At 32.5% G+C, this 17,102-nt stretch overlaps 1 protein-coding gene across 2 annotated transcripts; it reads left to right on the top strand.

The window, feature by feature from the left end:
- The first annotated feature begins 3,965 nt into the window (after positions 1-3,965).
- Positions 3,966-11,833, top strand: LOC107440327 (uncharacterized). 2 transcript variants are annotated; one of them, XM_016053227.2, is made up of 3 exons: positions 3,966-4,172; positions 8,729-9,316; positions 11,612-11,833. In XM_016053227.2, the coding sequence occupies exons 1-3, from the start codon at positions 4,109-4,111 to the stop codon at positions 11,767-11,769; spliced, it is 810 nt and encodes a 269-aa protein (XP_015908713.1). In that variant the 5' UTR covers positions 3,966-4,108; the 3' UTR covers positions 11,770-11,833. The 2 variants fall into 2 exon arrangements, with proteins under 2 accessions (XP_015908713.1, XP_015908712.1); XM_016053226.4 differs by having other exon boundaries at positions 3,980-4,325.
- The last annotated feature ends 5,269 nt before the right edge of the window (positions 11,834-17,102 follow it).

Raw genomic sequence — 17,102 nt, 5'->3', positions numbered from 1 at the left:
ATTCTATCAATCTCATTTTTCGTAATTATCAATTTTTTGAAACTTTCGTTGAGAATATTACTTTCACTAAAATTATGATTTAGGATAAATTCCATAGCGCGAAATAATTCGCCAGTTAATTCACTATATTTGTCAAATAATTTGTCCGCATATCTATACTCATCTTGATTATAATTATCGCTAAGTACTTTAATTTTGCCTAATGAATCATACTCCTCGTCCGCTGTCCTACTTGTACACGGAGCGGGTGTAGTTTCAGTTAAACTAATAGCGAGGGGGGCTGCGATTTCTTCCGTAGACGAAGGAATAATATCCGCGTTTAAAGAAATATCGGTCATGCCGATAAGATTTGAATTAGTGAGGGGAACATTCTCTGAATTGCCGGTATCATCCATGGGGTAGACAAGACTGGTCCCACCCTGAAGAAACAAACACTGACTCGTAGCTTAATCCACTACAAGCCAGTCAATACCTTACCAAAGGTTATCCAAATAATAACAAAAGATGAGGATGAGTCAGCAAACCAATTCGTATCCTTCGACCAACTGTCCCTGAGCATTCAACTGCCTTGACCAATCCCATGTCATGTCTTTAACTACGGTGCTCTTCATCCTTTTATCACAGCTTTGACCTGCGCGCGCCGACCCACAAGGTTTACGTACACTTACATCACCTACGACGTTTTATTTCTAAAATTTGCATGCAAATAATCTTTCTACTGAATTACGTGCATATTATACTGCAATTTCATGCCTATCTTATACTTTGTTGGGGAGCTGTGGCCGAAAAACCACTTGTTCTTAAGTTTTGCACATCAGTGTATATATACATATATAATTTTGTGTTCAAATTACTTTCCAAAGTACGAATACAAAATACTGAAGACATGCCATCACAATTTTGATTTTCGTCAGAGGAGATGGCTGTACCTGTTTGGTATCCCGGTGACCTGCTCGTGACGTCGATCATTTGGCGGTAAAACAGATTAATGAGGACCGATAGCACGCACCCTTCGTCCCTACTCAGTCTGATCAAAAGTAGTCGCCCACTCGCTCACTTGCTTAACTTCGATATTTTACTAGTCTTACGATCGATCCACGGTAAGTAGGTACTTTATTTGATTAGCACTATAGCTGTACAATGGGTTATTGGCGAGGATCTAGGAAACATCTATGAGGATGATCCGAAGACATGCTATCGCAATTTTCATGATGTCACCTTCTCAATTTAGACATAGATCTGAAGAGGAAGGATATTTTTCTCCTGGTCACTGTACTCATGGTACAAATCAGTGACCGACCACTGGACTTTCGATTCCACAGATTTTACGAGCACGTGTGCTGCATATGCGTTAAGACCCTCCGTTAAGACCCCGATCCCTTTGATTCTCTACTCCGCTAAGTCTTAACGGAGTAGAGAATCAAACTCCTGCCCCGCTGGACTGAAGTCCGATATCAGTCCACGGTTGGACTCATTTAGATTAGCAAATTCATGTTTATGCAAAGAGAAAAATAAAAGTTTTTGAAACCTGAAAAATCATTGTTCAGGAAAAGGAGACTAATATCACCAGAAAACATAAAAAAACTGGTAATTTTAGCCCTTATGGGAGTATATTAGTAATTTTAGCCCTTACGCACTGTAGCGCAAGGGTAGCGGATTCGAATCTCGTCGTAACCTAGTTTGTATATTTGTGTGTTCTTCTCTGAATTATGCTATCTGTTCTTCAACTTTACACGAGCTTATAAGCCGTACTTTATAATGAAATACTAGACTTTATATGAATGTGCTTGAATAAATAAAAATAAATAAATGCATACAAACGAATGGAATAAGTTCCATCAAATTTATTACTTTAATTATTATTTAGATTAAGATTCTAGATATCATAATTATTCAAATAAACTGCTATAAATCAATCAATGTGACTAATTGTTGTTGTTGCTGCTGTGGTTCATTTACGTCGCACTAGAGCTGCACAATGGGCTATTGGCGACGGTCTGGGAAACATCCCTAAGGATGATCCGAAGACATACCATCACAATTTTGATCCTCTGCAGAGGGCATGGCACCCCCGCTTCTGTAGCCTGACGAACTGCACGCGAAGTCGAGCACTTCACGGTGGAACAGTTTAACGAGGACCAATACCGCACACCCTCGGTCCCTACGCAGACTGATCCAAGTGGTTATCCACCCGCTCACTGACCGCAGCCAGTAATGCTTGACTTCGGTGATCTGCTGGGAACCGTGACTTAACGATCAGTCCACTGCGGGACCAATATAACTAATAATTAAATATAAGAGCATTTTCATAAAAACAGTGACACAGTGGCAGCATTTTCATAAAGATTTCTTAGGTAAATGGTTATTATTCATGCAAGCGATAACTGTTCATAATGATTAGTTTTAAGAAAAGAGTAGCAATTTATTACACTTTCCAGACTTATTGTTATGAATACTAACTAGTAAAATCAATTTTTTGTGAAATTTCACAATTGATGCCGGTTGCAAAATAAAATAACTCAAACTAATCTCTTGAGTTATTTTATTTTACAACCGGCATCAAACAATCAACCCACTTTTTAGGTTTATGGTTATCAATGTACAACTCGGTAGCCTTGTAATTTTGAACCAAGCCCAAAAAACAAGGGAAATCCTGAATCTAGCTTTGGAGCACACTAGAGTTCTCAGAGGGTCTGAAAAATATCCCTTGAGATGATCCGAAGACATGCCATCACAATTTTGATTCTCTGCGGAGGGGATGGCACCCCCGCTTCGGTAGCCCGACGACCTGCGCGCGAAGTCGAGCACTTTACGGTAGCACAGTTTAACGAGGACCAATACCGCACACACTCGGTCCCTACGCAGACTGATCCAAGTGGTCACCCACCCGCACACTGACCGCAGCCAGTGATGCTTGACTTCGGTGATCTGCTGGGAACCGTGTCTTAACGATCAGTCTACTGCGGGACCCAATAAATTAACATAAGAGTGTGTGATATGAAAACTTAAACTTTTTATTTATAAACTTTTTATTTATCATAAATCTGCAGGTTTGCGTACTAAAGACACAAAAAAAGTGCTTGCCTAGTAGTATTAATGTCATAATGTATGGCCTGTCCCCCAAAAGATTAGTTCCCGACAGCGACCTGCAAACTAGCCCAGTATTCATTTTATGGTTAACAGACTAAAATTACGGTCGGTTTGATGCATACGGTGGGTTTGGTGCAGATTTATATGAAGCACAAAAGCTTGTTTTAAAAACCAGCGCTTACAAGGGAATAGCATACAAGTGTTTGATTGCAGAACTAAGAGAGCAGAACATGTTAACAACGTGTTGGTGGTGTAACTTTAACGATGAAATTCTAATGTTGGATCTTCATGCTAAATGCTTACTTGAATCTAGGGAAAAGTTCTTTCCGGCATCTAATTCTGAATAAAATCAGTACAAATTCTACAGTTCTTCATGTTAATGCCTATGCTCTCTATTTGCATTGAGTCCCGCAGTGGACTGATCGTTAAGACACGGTTCCCAGCAGATCACCGAAGTCAAGCATCACTGACTGCGGTCAGTGTGCGGGTGGGTAACCACTTGGATCAGTCTGCGTAGGGACCGAGGGTGTGCGATATTGGTCCTCGTTAAACTATGCTACCGTAAAGTGCTCGACTTCGCGCGCAGGTTGTCGGGCTACCGAAGCGGAGGTGCCATTCCCTCCGCAGAGGATCAAAATTGTGATGGCATGTTTTCGGATCATCCTCCGGGATGTTTTCCCAGACAGTCGCAAATAGCCCATTGTGCAGCTCTAGTGCGACGTAAATTAACAACAACAACTATTTGCATTGAAGTGTCATTATTCTTCGGTGAATTGGAGGTACGAACTTACGCCTTTTTGTTCGATAGCTCAAAACTTCCGCAACGGAAAAAGCCCGTAAGGCAGAAATAAGGCGCCGGAAAACATGCAATAATACACTAAACCAATCAGTAATAACACGAATAGACAACTACATTTCTTCACTAAAATTCATTTTGTTGTTTCGGTTTTAGCGAAGGTGGCTTATGATACTCCGCGTTAGTAGTTTTAAAAGAAAGTTATTGTAAAATTTAATCAAAATGAATTTTTTAATAATACTATTTGTGTTTCCTCAAACTACGGTGTTTAGTGCTATGGTTCGAGGTATGTACGCAACTTCCTGACGTTGTTCTGCATTTGTAGACTTCATACGATTTGGAATAATAGAATATAACGTAAATTATTGAATGAAAATGCGATACGTCCATTTTGTTTTCATTGCTTTCTCAGCCGTTGTTGTTATCATTGTAATAAGAGGTATGTGTACTCTGATAAAATGAAACAGACAGTACAGTATAAGGCATATTTAGTATTCAGTACATGTGTTGAATTTTTAAGTGCAGTGCTCCTTTTTTTACAAAAAGTTTCGAAACTTTTCAGAAAGGAATATTTATAGCTTCACGCATTTTGCTTTCGTATAGAAGATTTCTTTGATTACACTCGCTTCTTTAAATAAATAACTTGTACAATGTGCAAAGTGAAAACAAATTCTTAAACTTTTGAACTAATAAGCGGAAATTTCTGCGTTAAATTGTTTGAGAAACTTAAATATATTAATTTAGATTCTAATTTCAAACGTTCAAAATTAGGGAATAGTCATAATCTAGAAAATATGGTCCCAATAGTTTAGTCAGGAATTCGTTCGAAAGTTTAGTTCCCTTGATATACATTTTTCGTATTTTGCCCTAACTCAAACTATTCAAACTAATCTAAAAAAAAAAAAAACTTTGTACACAATTGCAAAGCTAATTTTTCCCAAAAAATTTCCATGTAAATAAAATATTTTTTTTCACTTTAAAAAAATTAAATTGTATTACATATTTTTAAAGTTTTCTTAACTATATAATTTTAAATTACAAATTCCAAAATTTGAACAAACTATGATTCCCAAGAAAGTCTTTCAAAATTATATTTTTGAAATTTCACTACAAAGACACTATTTGACTAATTTCGTCTATATTTTGGATTTTGTTATTTAAAACTCTACCTTAAAACTTAATATCTTGTGGACTATTAAATTAAATAACGAAAATTAACAATTGCAAAATATAAATACTTTCATCTTAGAACTAATGTTTTCGATTCGCTTGGATATTTCTAGGTATGAAAAATGCACGAAAAATAAAATGGGTAAAATCTTTGTCCACTTTCTTGACTCAATTTTTTGTAACATGTTTTCCCGATTGCGGCTATATCCTCCTTCATATTTTGAGATAAAAATTAACATTCGTCGAAAAATAAGGTATGTTTCTTCAGAGAAAATACTTTTTTGCGTCTGGTTTAGCAACTTTGAATATCGTCTACGCAAAATATTTAGCATATTTGAGGAACATATTGATTTGAACCACTAAAATTGCATCTTAGTACAAGATAAATCGGTTAAGGTGTTCTGTTAAAACGTCATTAAAGTGCTTAAATTTTTTTTTTTTTTGCTTTCTCTGAATAAACATACCTTTATTCGATTTCTAACTCTCAAAATATAGCGGGTAGCCGCAATCTCCGAAATATGGCCCCACTAATTTGTTCAGTAGAGCAGTCGAAAGTTTGGAACCCTTAATTTTATCTTTTGCGTATCATCGAACTTTTTAAGATGATTGAAAATTTTTTGCACAATTATGGAATCCGAATTCCATGCAAAATGTAGCTTATAGTAAATATTTTATTTAATCTTAGCATGCTTCAGTTTCATAAGGGTGTTATTGTAAAGTGAGCCAAAAAAAAACCGGACCACAATGAATAACTTTTGATCTAATGATCGGATCTTCACGTTCTAGGATTCCATCTTAATGGCTCAAAGTGGAGACCTCAAATAGGCTAATTAATAAGTGCAGACGACATTTTAAGTTATGAAATCACATACTTTTTTGAATAAGCATACATTTTTTTCGATGCATTCGGATTTCTGATCGCTAAAATATAGGGGATAGCAGCAATCTCGAAAATATTGTTCCCATAGTTTGGCCATGAGAGCGATTCTTAAATTGGACCCTTTAATGTTAATTTTACTTTTTGCGTATTTCGCCATTTCTCAAACTTTTTAAGTCAATTGAAATTTTTTTGCACGCAATTATAAAATTCGTTTGTCAAAATATTATTCAATACAAAAAATAAATTTGAATATTTATAATTTTTTTAAATAGTCGAAAAATTTTAAATTGTAAGGTACAAAATTTTTTACATAATTTTATAGAATGAAATTTTAAATGGTAAAATGCAAAATTTGAGCGAAATCTAATAATTCCTGAGAAATCAAATTTCAAATGTATGACTTTCTTTTAAAAATATCGTATATTAAAAATTTGATTTCTCAAACCATTCGACAGATTTCGCTCAAATTTTGCATTTTTCATTTTAAACTTCACTTTAAATTGTTGTAAAAAATAATATACCATACAATTAAAGATTTTTCGGTTATTAAGAAAATACTTATTTACTAAAAGTTAGCATAGAATTATCTCTGGATAAACTAATTTTATAATTGTGTACAAAAATTTTTAAATTCACTTATAACGTTCTCGATATATGATATACGCAAAAAGTAAAATTATTATTAAGGAACGCAAACTTAAGACCGCTCTCAAAACTATGGAGACCATAGTTCCCAGATCGTGGAGAAAAGATTTAAGGAAATTGAAATCAGTTTTGCTACAATTTTCTTAGGTTTTCACTTAATGATACTTTTGGTGAGTGATACTCTTAATGATACTCTTTTATAAAATATTTTTAGTTTTGTATTTTTAAAAAGTAGTTGGTTTCTATGTAGTCAGTGCATTGTATGACTTACGATAATCAAAATTTGCACTCTAATTTTTAGAAATTTTCTAAATTTTTTTCTCTTAATTTAACTCAATTCTCATATCGCTAATGCATTGTATTCTGAAAAAAGCACTCACTTTCATATACAATTTCACGAAAAAACTTTGCTTAAAAATTAGAATTATTTCAAAAAAAATGATTAAAGCTTTCTGGATTCATTAATTTTAATTCAAATTTCAACTATCTGTTATTTGTGGTTGAAATTATTTATTTAACGTCTCATTTTACAATTTTTTATTCAAGACACAAATTTGTAGGGCTACAATTCTATAGAGCAGGAAAGTTTTTAGGATTCTCTAAATTTAAATAAATGTGATTTATCTATCTTGAAACTCTTATTTCTTTAGAAATATCGGTTGAAAACTGCAAATTAACAATTTAGTCGTCATTAAGATCGAAAAAATTCTAAACTCTGGTTCATAGCTATTAATGCTCAATTTCCCTATAAAAGTAAACTTGAACCCATTTTTATTTAACTGTTATATTAAGATACTCCTATAAAAAAAATTAAAAAAAAATTTTGGTATTAACTGCAACTAAATTTTTTCTAGCTGTTTTCTCCAAATTTTAAAATTTTTTTTTTCAAAAGATGAACAGGGAATTTTGGTATGTTTCAAAATGGTATGTTTGATTTGTTTTTGGTACGTTGAACAACTTCAAAATATGAAGAGAGTAACCTCATGTTCGGCATACATTTATGATAATTTTCACTTTTTGTTTATTTTTCCATATCTTAGGAACTATTTTTACAATTTTTTAATGCAGTTAAAAGAAAAAAATTTATCCCAAGATGACCATAAGCAAAATACGTATTTTTAAATTCTTAGTTGCATCGTTTTTAATTTGGTGATTATTTTTGAATTATAAGGTACAATTTTACATAATTTTTTTTTAAAAATAACTAAATTTTCCAAAATGTAAACGAAATTGGCATAACTCCCGAAAAATGAATTCTGTAAATTCGACTTTTTAAAAAATCAGAAGCAATTCAAATAAAAAGCTAAAATTTGAAAACTGGAACATACTGAATACATTTTCCTAGTAATCAGATTGTCAAGTGCTAAATTGTTCAGAGTAGACCTTAAATATGTTAATTAAATGCATGCGAGGTTTTTTTTTTGCTCAATGACTTTTTCGAATAAGCTTTTACTCTTTCCGATGAACTCCTCCAGCTACTGTAAAATATGGTCCCAATGCTTTAATATGGAAAGCGGTCGTTAGTTTGGACCCCTCAATACTGATTTTATTTTGGCAATTTTTGCCACATCTCTTGACTATTTAAGCGTTAAAACTTTACGTTTTACACAATTATAAAACTAGTTTATCTAAAATTAATTCTATATAAAAAATCTCTTTATTTTTAATTTATTTATCATCGAAAAAAATATTTAGTTAAGCTTCAAAATTGTACATCATCATGAAACTATAAAATTTCAAATAAAGAAGCGGAATTTAAATAGAATCTTTTAAACAGATATGGAGAAATGAAAATTTAAACTTTCTTTGATAACTGCATCTGGCTTTAAATTGCTTAAACTGTAAATAGTAAATTTTACACTAATATGTGGAATATATTTCTTAGAGGAAGTGAACTGAAATTTAATTAACTTTACATGACTTAGAACTAACTTGGCTTTCACTTTTTGGCATTAAGTTTATTATTCATTCTTTAAAGTCTGTAAGGTTACGTTTTTTTAAATATTGATGGAGTGGTCAAAAGTCGTTTAAAGTTAAAATTATTAACCCAGAAATGCAAAATTTATACGCTATTGTTCCAATGGGTAAAAATCTTTAGTTATAAGAAACTCCATGAAGTATGAATTTAATACATTTTTTTTTTCTAGAGTTTCCTTTTCTGTTTAATACATCAGATATAGAGGAAAATGTTACCAGTATAGAAGAGGTTACTGCAATGACTACATTGTTTTCCGAAGTTTTTGAACAATTGATACATTTGGAAGATGAAACAAACGAAACAGCACCGGAAGTTGGTATTAATTGGAGTAGTGCTGAAGGCACCCCAATATTATCAGCATTGCGTAATTTTTGGGCTCATGCTAAAACAGGCCTTCTTGATCCAAAAGATCCGTTGTCAGAAGGGGCCATAAATGAAAATACAGAACATGTTGTGAAAGCTATTGAACATGGCTTATGGGAAGCTACAACAATGTTGATAAATCGAATTGAAGAAACTACCTTAACTACTTTGCCAACGAAAGATTTAGTGGCTTCAACAGAACCAACTGTATTAACAAAACGTCAAGGAATAATTACACCGCCTGAAAAGAACTCAAATGTGGGCCAAAAAAGACAAACAGCATTTGATTTGATGGCAAATATGAGCACTTCCTGCAGTAATTGTTATGAAAAACTACAAAAATGTGTTCACCAATGTTTTATAGAGAATGATTGCAATGATGTACAGCGCAAGGGTAAGTGACTGTCTTCTTAGATTAATTTTTATTTACTTTAATGTATGGTGCGTTTATACTTGATAAAAGAACGTGAATAAAGCGCAAATACAATACAGAAATGGACAATTAAAGTTGGAATTTTGAGCTGTCCTTGTCAAAATCTATGCAACAATGTCATAATAATCGGAAAATGTTATATAATTCTGGGAATTTTGTCTAGCAAAAAAAATTGGCTTCTAACACCACCCATAATGGCTTTACAAAGAGGTCGTGGAAATAAAAAAGTATGTAAATTTTAATTTTGTGTTTTCAAAATACATTCAGCTTGGTGTTTATCACTTTCTGCTGTTATCTGGAAGTTGTTCGGTCGTTATAGCCGGAAAGTAGTGAAGCACGGAAATCGTACGCACATGGAATGCTATACTATTTCACACCTGCCAACTTTTACGCATTTGGCGTAAAATTTTATTTCTATATTTAAAGTGGCAGTAAAAGGTATGCTTTCTATATATACCTTGCATTTATAAATTTAAATTATTATTTTTTTGACCAACTATTTTTAAAAAATTTAAGCATATAAAAAAATATGTAATATTCGTGAGATAAATCGCTTTAAATTTTTCAAAATACAACGTACGTTTCGGCATAAAATAGCAAATCAAATGCTATTTTACTACCACTGGGAAAAATCTTTCTCGTTAGGATTGAAAGTTGGCAGGTATGCTATTTTAGTTTCAAGGGAAAACGTGATGGGATCTCCACAACTAAAACAAGCAACCAATGTTTTTCTTTTTAATTTTGTTAGATATAATTACCATTGTTTCTACAAGCCACTACCAAATTTGCATCAAAATTTGCAGCATAGTTTTTGAAGCAAAGTCGTAACAAATACTTTAACTACGGTTACCCTGAATAATAAAACGAAATTTAGTTCAAATGATTTAACTAAATTTATATTTTTACGGAATGGCTCATAAAACTAATTTGCTCATTTGGTTAAATTTATAAGGCCTCTTCGCTTGTAAGCTAACTAAATTGCCAAATGGGGAGATATTATTTCTCATCTACACAACAAATAAATGATTGATAGATACTCAACTCAGAAATTACCTATGAGGCGTGTAAAAAGAAAGAGGATAATCTGGTGTTATTCTAGAAATTTCCGATATTTTCAGAGGTCTGAGTTCTAAACTTTTTAGAATGCTTTTTAAAAATTAAATTTGGTGGTAATTGAATTGATTTGTCTGATGTTAAATGAATTAATGTACCCGTGACTCACCATCTAATAGAAATTAAAAATAGATTTAGTAATCTGATCAAACTATATTTTAAGAGAATTCGCAGCTATCAGAAAATTCCCGTAAAATATAAGTTACCACTTTTTATAAACACTCTTCTAAAAATGAATAAAAAACTGATTTTTTTTTCTTCTAACAAATATAAAATTCTAAAATCAGCAGTTTTAGAAAGATTACGAATCATACGCTTGCAAGTTTAAATAATTCACGTTTAGAATTTTTCAGCATCAAATCTGTTTTCGTATGTTTAAATGAAAAAATATAGTGATTAAAAGCATTTTTCTACCGAATCATATTCGATCATAAAGCTTAAAAGGGAAGGAAAAAAAACGTAATATAAGGAAATTTAAAAGCTAAAATCCAAGACTATTAGAGAAGGGCCCTTAAGGTTCTTTCCAGATCCACCCTCCCCTCAAAAAAATTATGATTAATATATTTTGCAAAAATATTCTAAAGTGTGTTTGTCAAACTATATAAGCATCAAATATACAGGGGGTTCCTTAACCATCACCCTTAATGGACATTTTTAGACCCTTTTTAATGATGTAAAAAAAGTGTGCAATAAGGATCTCAAATTACTATTTATTCTTAAGAATAAAACGGTAGCGAATTTAGGGATCGCTGTTTAGGAAGGTGAAAGGGGAAATATCAAAACTAGTTTATTTGCCTGGTGAATGATGAAAGATAGTTTCTAATAAGTTCTACAATTCCCCTGTTTAATCCGATCACCTGATTTTGATAATTTCAGTCCTTGCCTCAGTCGAGATTCGCTATAATTTGAGAGCGTAGTAATTTTTTCCTTACATAAATATGCATTTGAGACTTCTATTGTGTATACTTTTATTTTAAACTAATTTTATAGACCAACATATAAATCACTTCGAAAGTCTTACATTTCAAAGGAGTTAAATTTCTTTTCCTTCTAGTTCATATTATAGTTGCTTTTGCCATAAAATTCTACTTTGAATTCAATTTCAATGATTTTTAATTATTAATAGTTTCTTTTCCATCCTAGTTCGCTCTTGTCCTCCAGTTCCAAATAGACTCTGCAGTTTTTTCACTCAGTGGAGCCCTGTTGATGAATGTATAAATCATTCAGATTGCAAAAGTCCTCTTTTGTGCTGCAATGACGGATGTGGTAACAAATGTGTATCTGGTGTATGGAATTCTTGAGAAACAAACTACTTTTGAGTTTATTTTAAGGTTTTAAATAAAGATTTTATCTGTTTGTTTTGAATGGAGAGAATTATTTCATTCGGTTAAAGTTGCGATTTTATTTTAGAAACGTTTCCGACAGTAAGTAAAATGATGCATTTTATTTATTGTTTCATTTTACTAAATATGAATATTGACTAGTGGTATTGTTTCAAACAAGTTTCCCTTTGAGAAATTTAAAATTAGTTGACATGCAAGTTTTTTAGATATATCTAAGGCTCTTAAAACAAGTAATGTATGCACAAAAAAATGCTTGCAGAAATTTCTTGGTGTAATATTTTGCTACGTGAAACTACTTCAATAAAAGTGTGAGTAAAAATTAAAAGTCCAGCATTTTTTAGCAGTGATGCTTTAATTTGATTTTCTACTGGGAACCGCGTCTAACGATCAATTCAATGTGCGACACGATTGATTTGTTCGATTTGTTCATTTACGTCGCACTAGAGCTGCACAATGGGCTTTTGGCGACGGTCTAGGAAGCATCCCTGAGGATAATCCGAAGACTTGCCATCACAATTTTGATCCTCCGCAGAGGGAATGGCACCCCCGCTTCGGTAGCCCGACGACCTGCATGCGCAGTCGAGTACTTTACGGTGGAACAGTTTAACGAGGACCTATACTGCACACTCTCAGTCCCTGCGCAGACTAATCCAAGTGGTCACCCACCCTCATACTGACCGCAGCCAGTGATGCTTGACTTCGGTGATCTGCTGGAAACCGTGTCTAAACGATCAGTCCACTGCGGGACTTGTGCGACACGAAATAAATTGATATGATCCTTAGGGAGTTTTCTCACTGCCTACTATTCGCATATGCGATAGAAAGGAAATGCGTTCACAGTAGGTCACCGAAACCCAACTATCAATGGATGCAGTCAGTGAGCGGGTGGGTGACGGGACTGACGGTGCACGGTATCTCTTAGACTATTCTACAATAAAGTGCTGAACTTCACGCGCAGGTCACCGAGCTACTGAAATGGAGGAACAATCCCCTCTGCAGATGATAAAAATTGTGATTGTAGGTTTTTGGATCATCCTCAGGGATGTTTTTCAGATTAGCGCCAGTGACCTATCACACTTCTCTAGTACGACGTAAATAAAATACTGCAATTTATTTCGGCGCTCAATTAAACTTTTCTCCAGCATAGCGACGAATTTCCGTGGGTCATCATCGGATGCAAGGTAGATTTTCTCGAAGATTTTCATCCTTCAAAAAACTATGCTTTCTTTTAAAATATATTCACGCAATCAAATCTTGCAAGCAGGTATGAAAAGAAGCTAAATTTAAAAGCTATGCGTGTATGAAACACTTGAATACAGCAATTTATCTAAAATTCAGTTTTATTTCTGAAATTGTATAGTGGAACTTCGATGCTGAGAATTTTTTTGCTAAGAAAAATAAAAAAATTTATGGCCCCCAATGCAATTTAATTCATACATCGAAATATTTTAATCGAACAGAAAATTATAAAAGTGCTAGTTATAATTTTTTGAACTTTTTAGTTTTCGTAATGACAAAGTAGTGCTATTTCCTTTCATCATCTTTTACCACTCTGCCTCCCCTCTTAGGACCATTCACAAAGAATGCAAAAAAGTAGCGGATGCGAATTCTTTCAATGAAATATATTTAACTGCGCAAAACATGCCAATCGGGCTCTCGCTCACATCTCCAAATTCACTTCCACGAGTGTTTTGCATCTAGTGGGAACACCCCTTTAAGTAGCATTATTACTTCAAGCGATCGCAACGCTCGAATGCCTCATCCGAAGATCAGTTCCATGTTTTGACCCTCCGCCCTTAACTCTCCTCCTCTTTCCAGTTTTATGAGAATGTGCAACGACATTTTCCTCTTCCATATAATTTTTGTATTTAACCGTCAAAAATAATTTCTAAAATATTCAGGTCGCTTTTCTTAAGAAATATGTTTAAACGCAGTTTTGAGTTCTTTATGGGGCACAGGCATTGATTGTAAACAAACAATCAATGGTTGGAGTCTGGGAGGCAAGGGTCCAACAAATTTAAAATAGCGAATTTTTAAAATAGTGTTTTTAACTAATATTCTAAATTTATTTCGAATATTACATACAGATTGCGAAAGATGGTGTGCTAAACTCAAAATTGTGACGCGGTTTTAATTAAAAATTTACTTTACAATATTGCAATTTAAGGATTAATATGTGATCTATTTGATCACTCTGTAAACGTAGTTGTTGTAGTTGTAGTTTCATTTACGTCGCACTAGAGCTGCACAATGGGCTATTGGCGACGGTCTGGGAAGCATCCCTGAGGATGATCCGAAGACATGCCATCACAATTTTGATCCTCAGCAGAGGGAGTGGCACCCCCTGCTTCGGTAGCCCAACGACCTGCACGCGAAGTCTAGCACTTTGCGGTAGCACAGTTTAACGAGGACCAATACCGCACACCCTCGGTCCCTACGCAGACAGATCCAAGTGGGTCACCCACCAGCACACTGACCGCAGCCAGTGATGCTTGACTTCGGTCATCTGCTGGGAACCGTGTCTTAACGATCAGTCCACTGCGGGATCTCTGTAAGAGTATTTCGTGTGATTTGTAATGTCATGTCACCACGTGATTAGAAATGAATGTTTATTTAATACCTGCATTAAAATGATTAATATTACTTAAGATTTAGTGTTTTATTTATGCTTGTGTGTTTTGATTTATTTCAAAGCATAAGATTTATATTTTAAAGCATATATATATATATTCCTTCTAGTTCATATTATAGTTGCTTTTGCCATAAAATTCTACTTTGAATTCAATTTCAATGATTTTTAATTATTAATAGTTTCTTTTCCATCCTAGTTCGCTCTTGTCCTCCAGTTCCAAATAGACTCTGCAGTTTTTTCACTCAGTGGAGCCCTGTTGATGAATGTATAAATCATTCAGATTGCAAAAGTCCTCTTTTGTGCTGCAATGACGGATGTGGTAACAAATGTGTATCTGGTGTATGGAATTCTTGAGAAACAAACTACTTTTGAGTTTATTTTAAGGTTTTAAATAAAGATTTTATCTGTTTGTTTTGAATGGAGAGAATTATTTCATTCGGTTAAAGTTGCGATTTTATTTTAGAAACGTTTCCGACAGTAAGTAAAATGATGCATTTTATTTATTGTTTCATTTTACTAAATATGAATATTGACTAGTGGTATTGTTTCAAACAAGTTNTATATATATATATATATTAAACATAGTTTTGAGTATATCATAGTCAATCAATCTTTTTATATTCCGTTGCATATCTTAATGAACTTTTTATTTTGAATGGTATTATTTTGTTAGAAAACTGGTCTTCTGAACTTTGAATCGGGATAGATATGATTCACTAATTCCATTTTTATTCAGTAAATTGTGGATTTCGCTGGGATCACAATGTTATTTATGTTGTTTACTTACATCTTATTTATGTTGATTTTGCTACTCTAGTATACATAGATCAAAATAGTGTACATATATCAAAATGAATGTTATTAAAGATTTTGTCCTGTTTGTGTTTTTAAGTCATTAAAACAGAATTAATACAAAAGTGTTTTTTTGAATTAATACAAAAGTGTTTTTTTGAATTAATACAAAAGTGTTTTTATGTTTTAAATCTATTTAAGGGTTAATTTACATTGGTGTTTAAAACTTTTCTGAAATCAATAATTGCGAATTGTATCAGAATAAATCTTTATTCACATTAAAATGTAAATCAAATATATAAAGTGTCGAAAGTACATCTGAAGTTCTGTCACACATGTAATACTAAAAGTTACTATCACATATATGTGTTTAGAAAATCTTATCACAAATACAAACTATTAAGCTATTCGTATCTTCGCGGTGTACATTGATAACATATTTCTATGGATTTAGTAAAAGATCTATTACTTTCAGCATGGGTTCTAAGTCCATGGTCAGTTTGCCATGGATGATCATCACATTATCCATTGAAATACTCTTTGTGAGATGATTGTTTCCAAGTGATACTAGAAAGCAAGGGGACAAATCGTTTCTTTCGTGATTTTCTGTGTTGTTAATCATTAGTATTATAAATAATTTAAAATTGTTAACAATTATTAATTGCGGAACAATTTTATAGGGAAATATCTTTTAAATTAATGATAACAGCAGTCTAGTTGAGAAAATGAACACCTGATTCAATAAACAGTTTATTTTTACTTTATAAATTTCTTGATATGGATTGCTTTTCCGTAGTAAATTTCTTAATTAAATAATTTTTATTTATTTATTTTTCTTGTTGCACTTCTCTAAATTTTTTTGACTAGATGTGAAAGTATATTATTTGAAACAAAGTCAATAATTCGAAGACACACCTTTCAGCAGATATTAACTGGTCAGCTTATTAACTTCTGCCTAAAGACTTAATTTTAAAGCATGACGTGATATATATTAGTTTTAGTCACACTAAATATATTCTAAAAAATTATATTTAAGAAGCTATCAAAAAAATGTATTTTGGGACTATAATTTAATTAGTCTAAAAAAGTAATGTAATTTTAAAAAATCTATGATTTATAGTTACTGTATATAACAAATTTATAGCTAAATCAGGTAAAAATTAAAGGAGTTATCAAATACCTGCGTATCCAAAGTACTTTTAAAAAATTTCGTTTACATTCTCCGAAAACTGGTTTTATACATCTGTAAATGCATGCAAAGATTTTTTTAAATCTTTAAACAGTCTCAATTTATACTTGTACAAAAATTTTCTCAAAATTTGATGAAATTGACTTACATAATGAATAAAAGAAATTGAATAAATATGCAATACTTAGTAGTAAACTTGACATTTATTGATAATTGATATACTTATACTTACGTATATCGATGCTCTGAGTAGTAAATGAAATAATTACTTCATTTAATACATTATTGCTAAAGAGAAGCATTGTTAACATTATTGCTAAAGAGAAGCACGTTTAACCGCAGAATACAAGACATTTTTACACAAATATTATCAAAACCTAACTAAAACATTTGAAAAAATATGCATTGTAAATATGCACGAAATAAATTAATTCTACTCTAAATAGACAAAATTATGAAAAAATAATGTGTATTTGTGAAAATATTAGCTTAATCCTAATATTCGAAACTCTGCCACCCAGAAATTTATTAACAGACACTACTAAATTTTAATGTACATTAAGAAATTTCAGTTTATTTTTCTTCTCTGTTTATGAAACAGGCATCATACTTATTTAATATCTAAAGTAAAAAATCAAGAATTTCTGATATAAATTATAACAAATATTATCTTTAAAG

The sequence above is a fragment of the Parasteatoda tepidariorum genome, chromosome X1 (genome assembly GCF_043381705.1).
Source record: "Parasteatoda tepidariorum isolate YZ-2023 chromosome X1, CAS_Ptep_4.0, whole genome shotgun sequence".
Taxonomy (NCBI): domain Eukaryota; kingdom Metazoa; phylum Arthropoda; class Arachnida; order Araneae; family Theridiidae; genus Parasteatoda; species Parasteatoda tepidariorum.
Note: the sequence above shows the minus strand (reverse complement) of the source record. Positions and strands in the feature narration are given on the sequence as shown.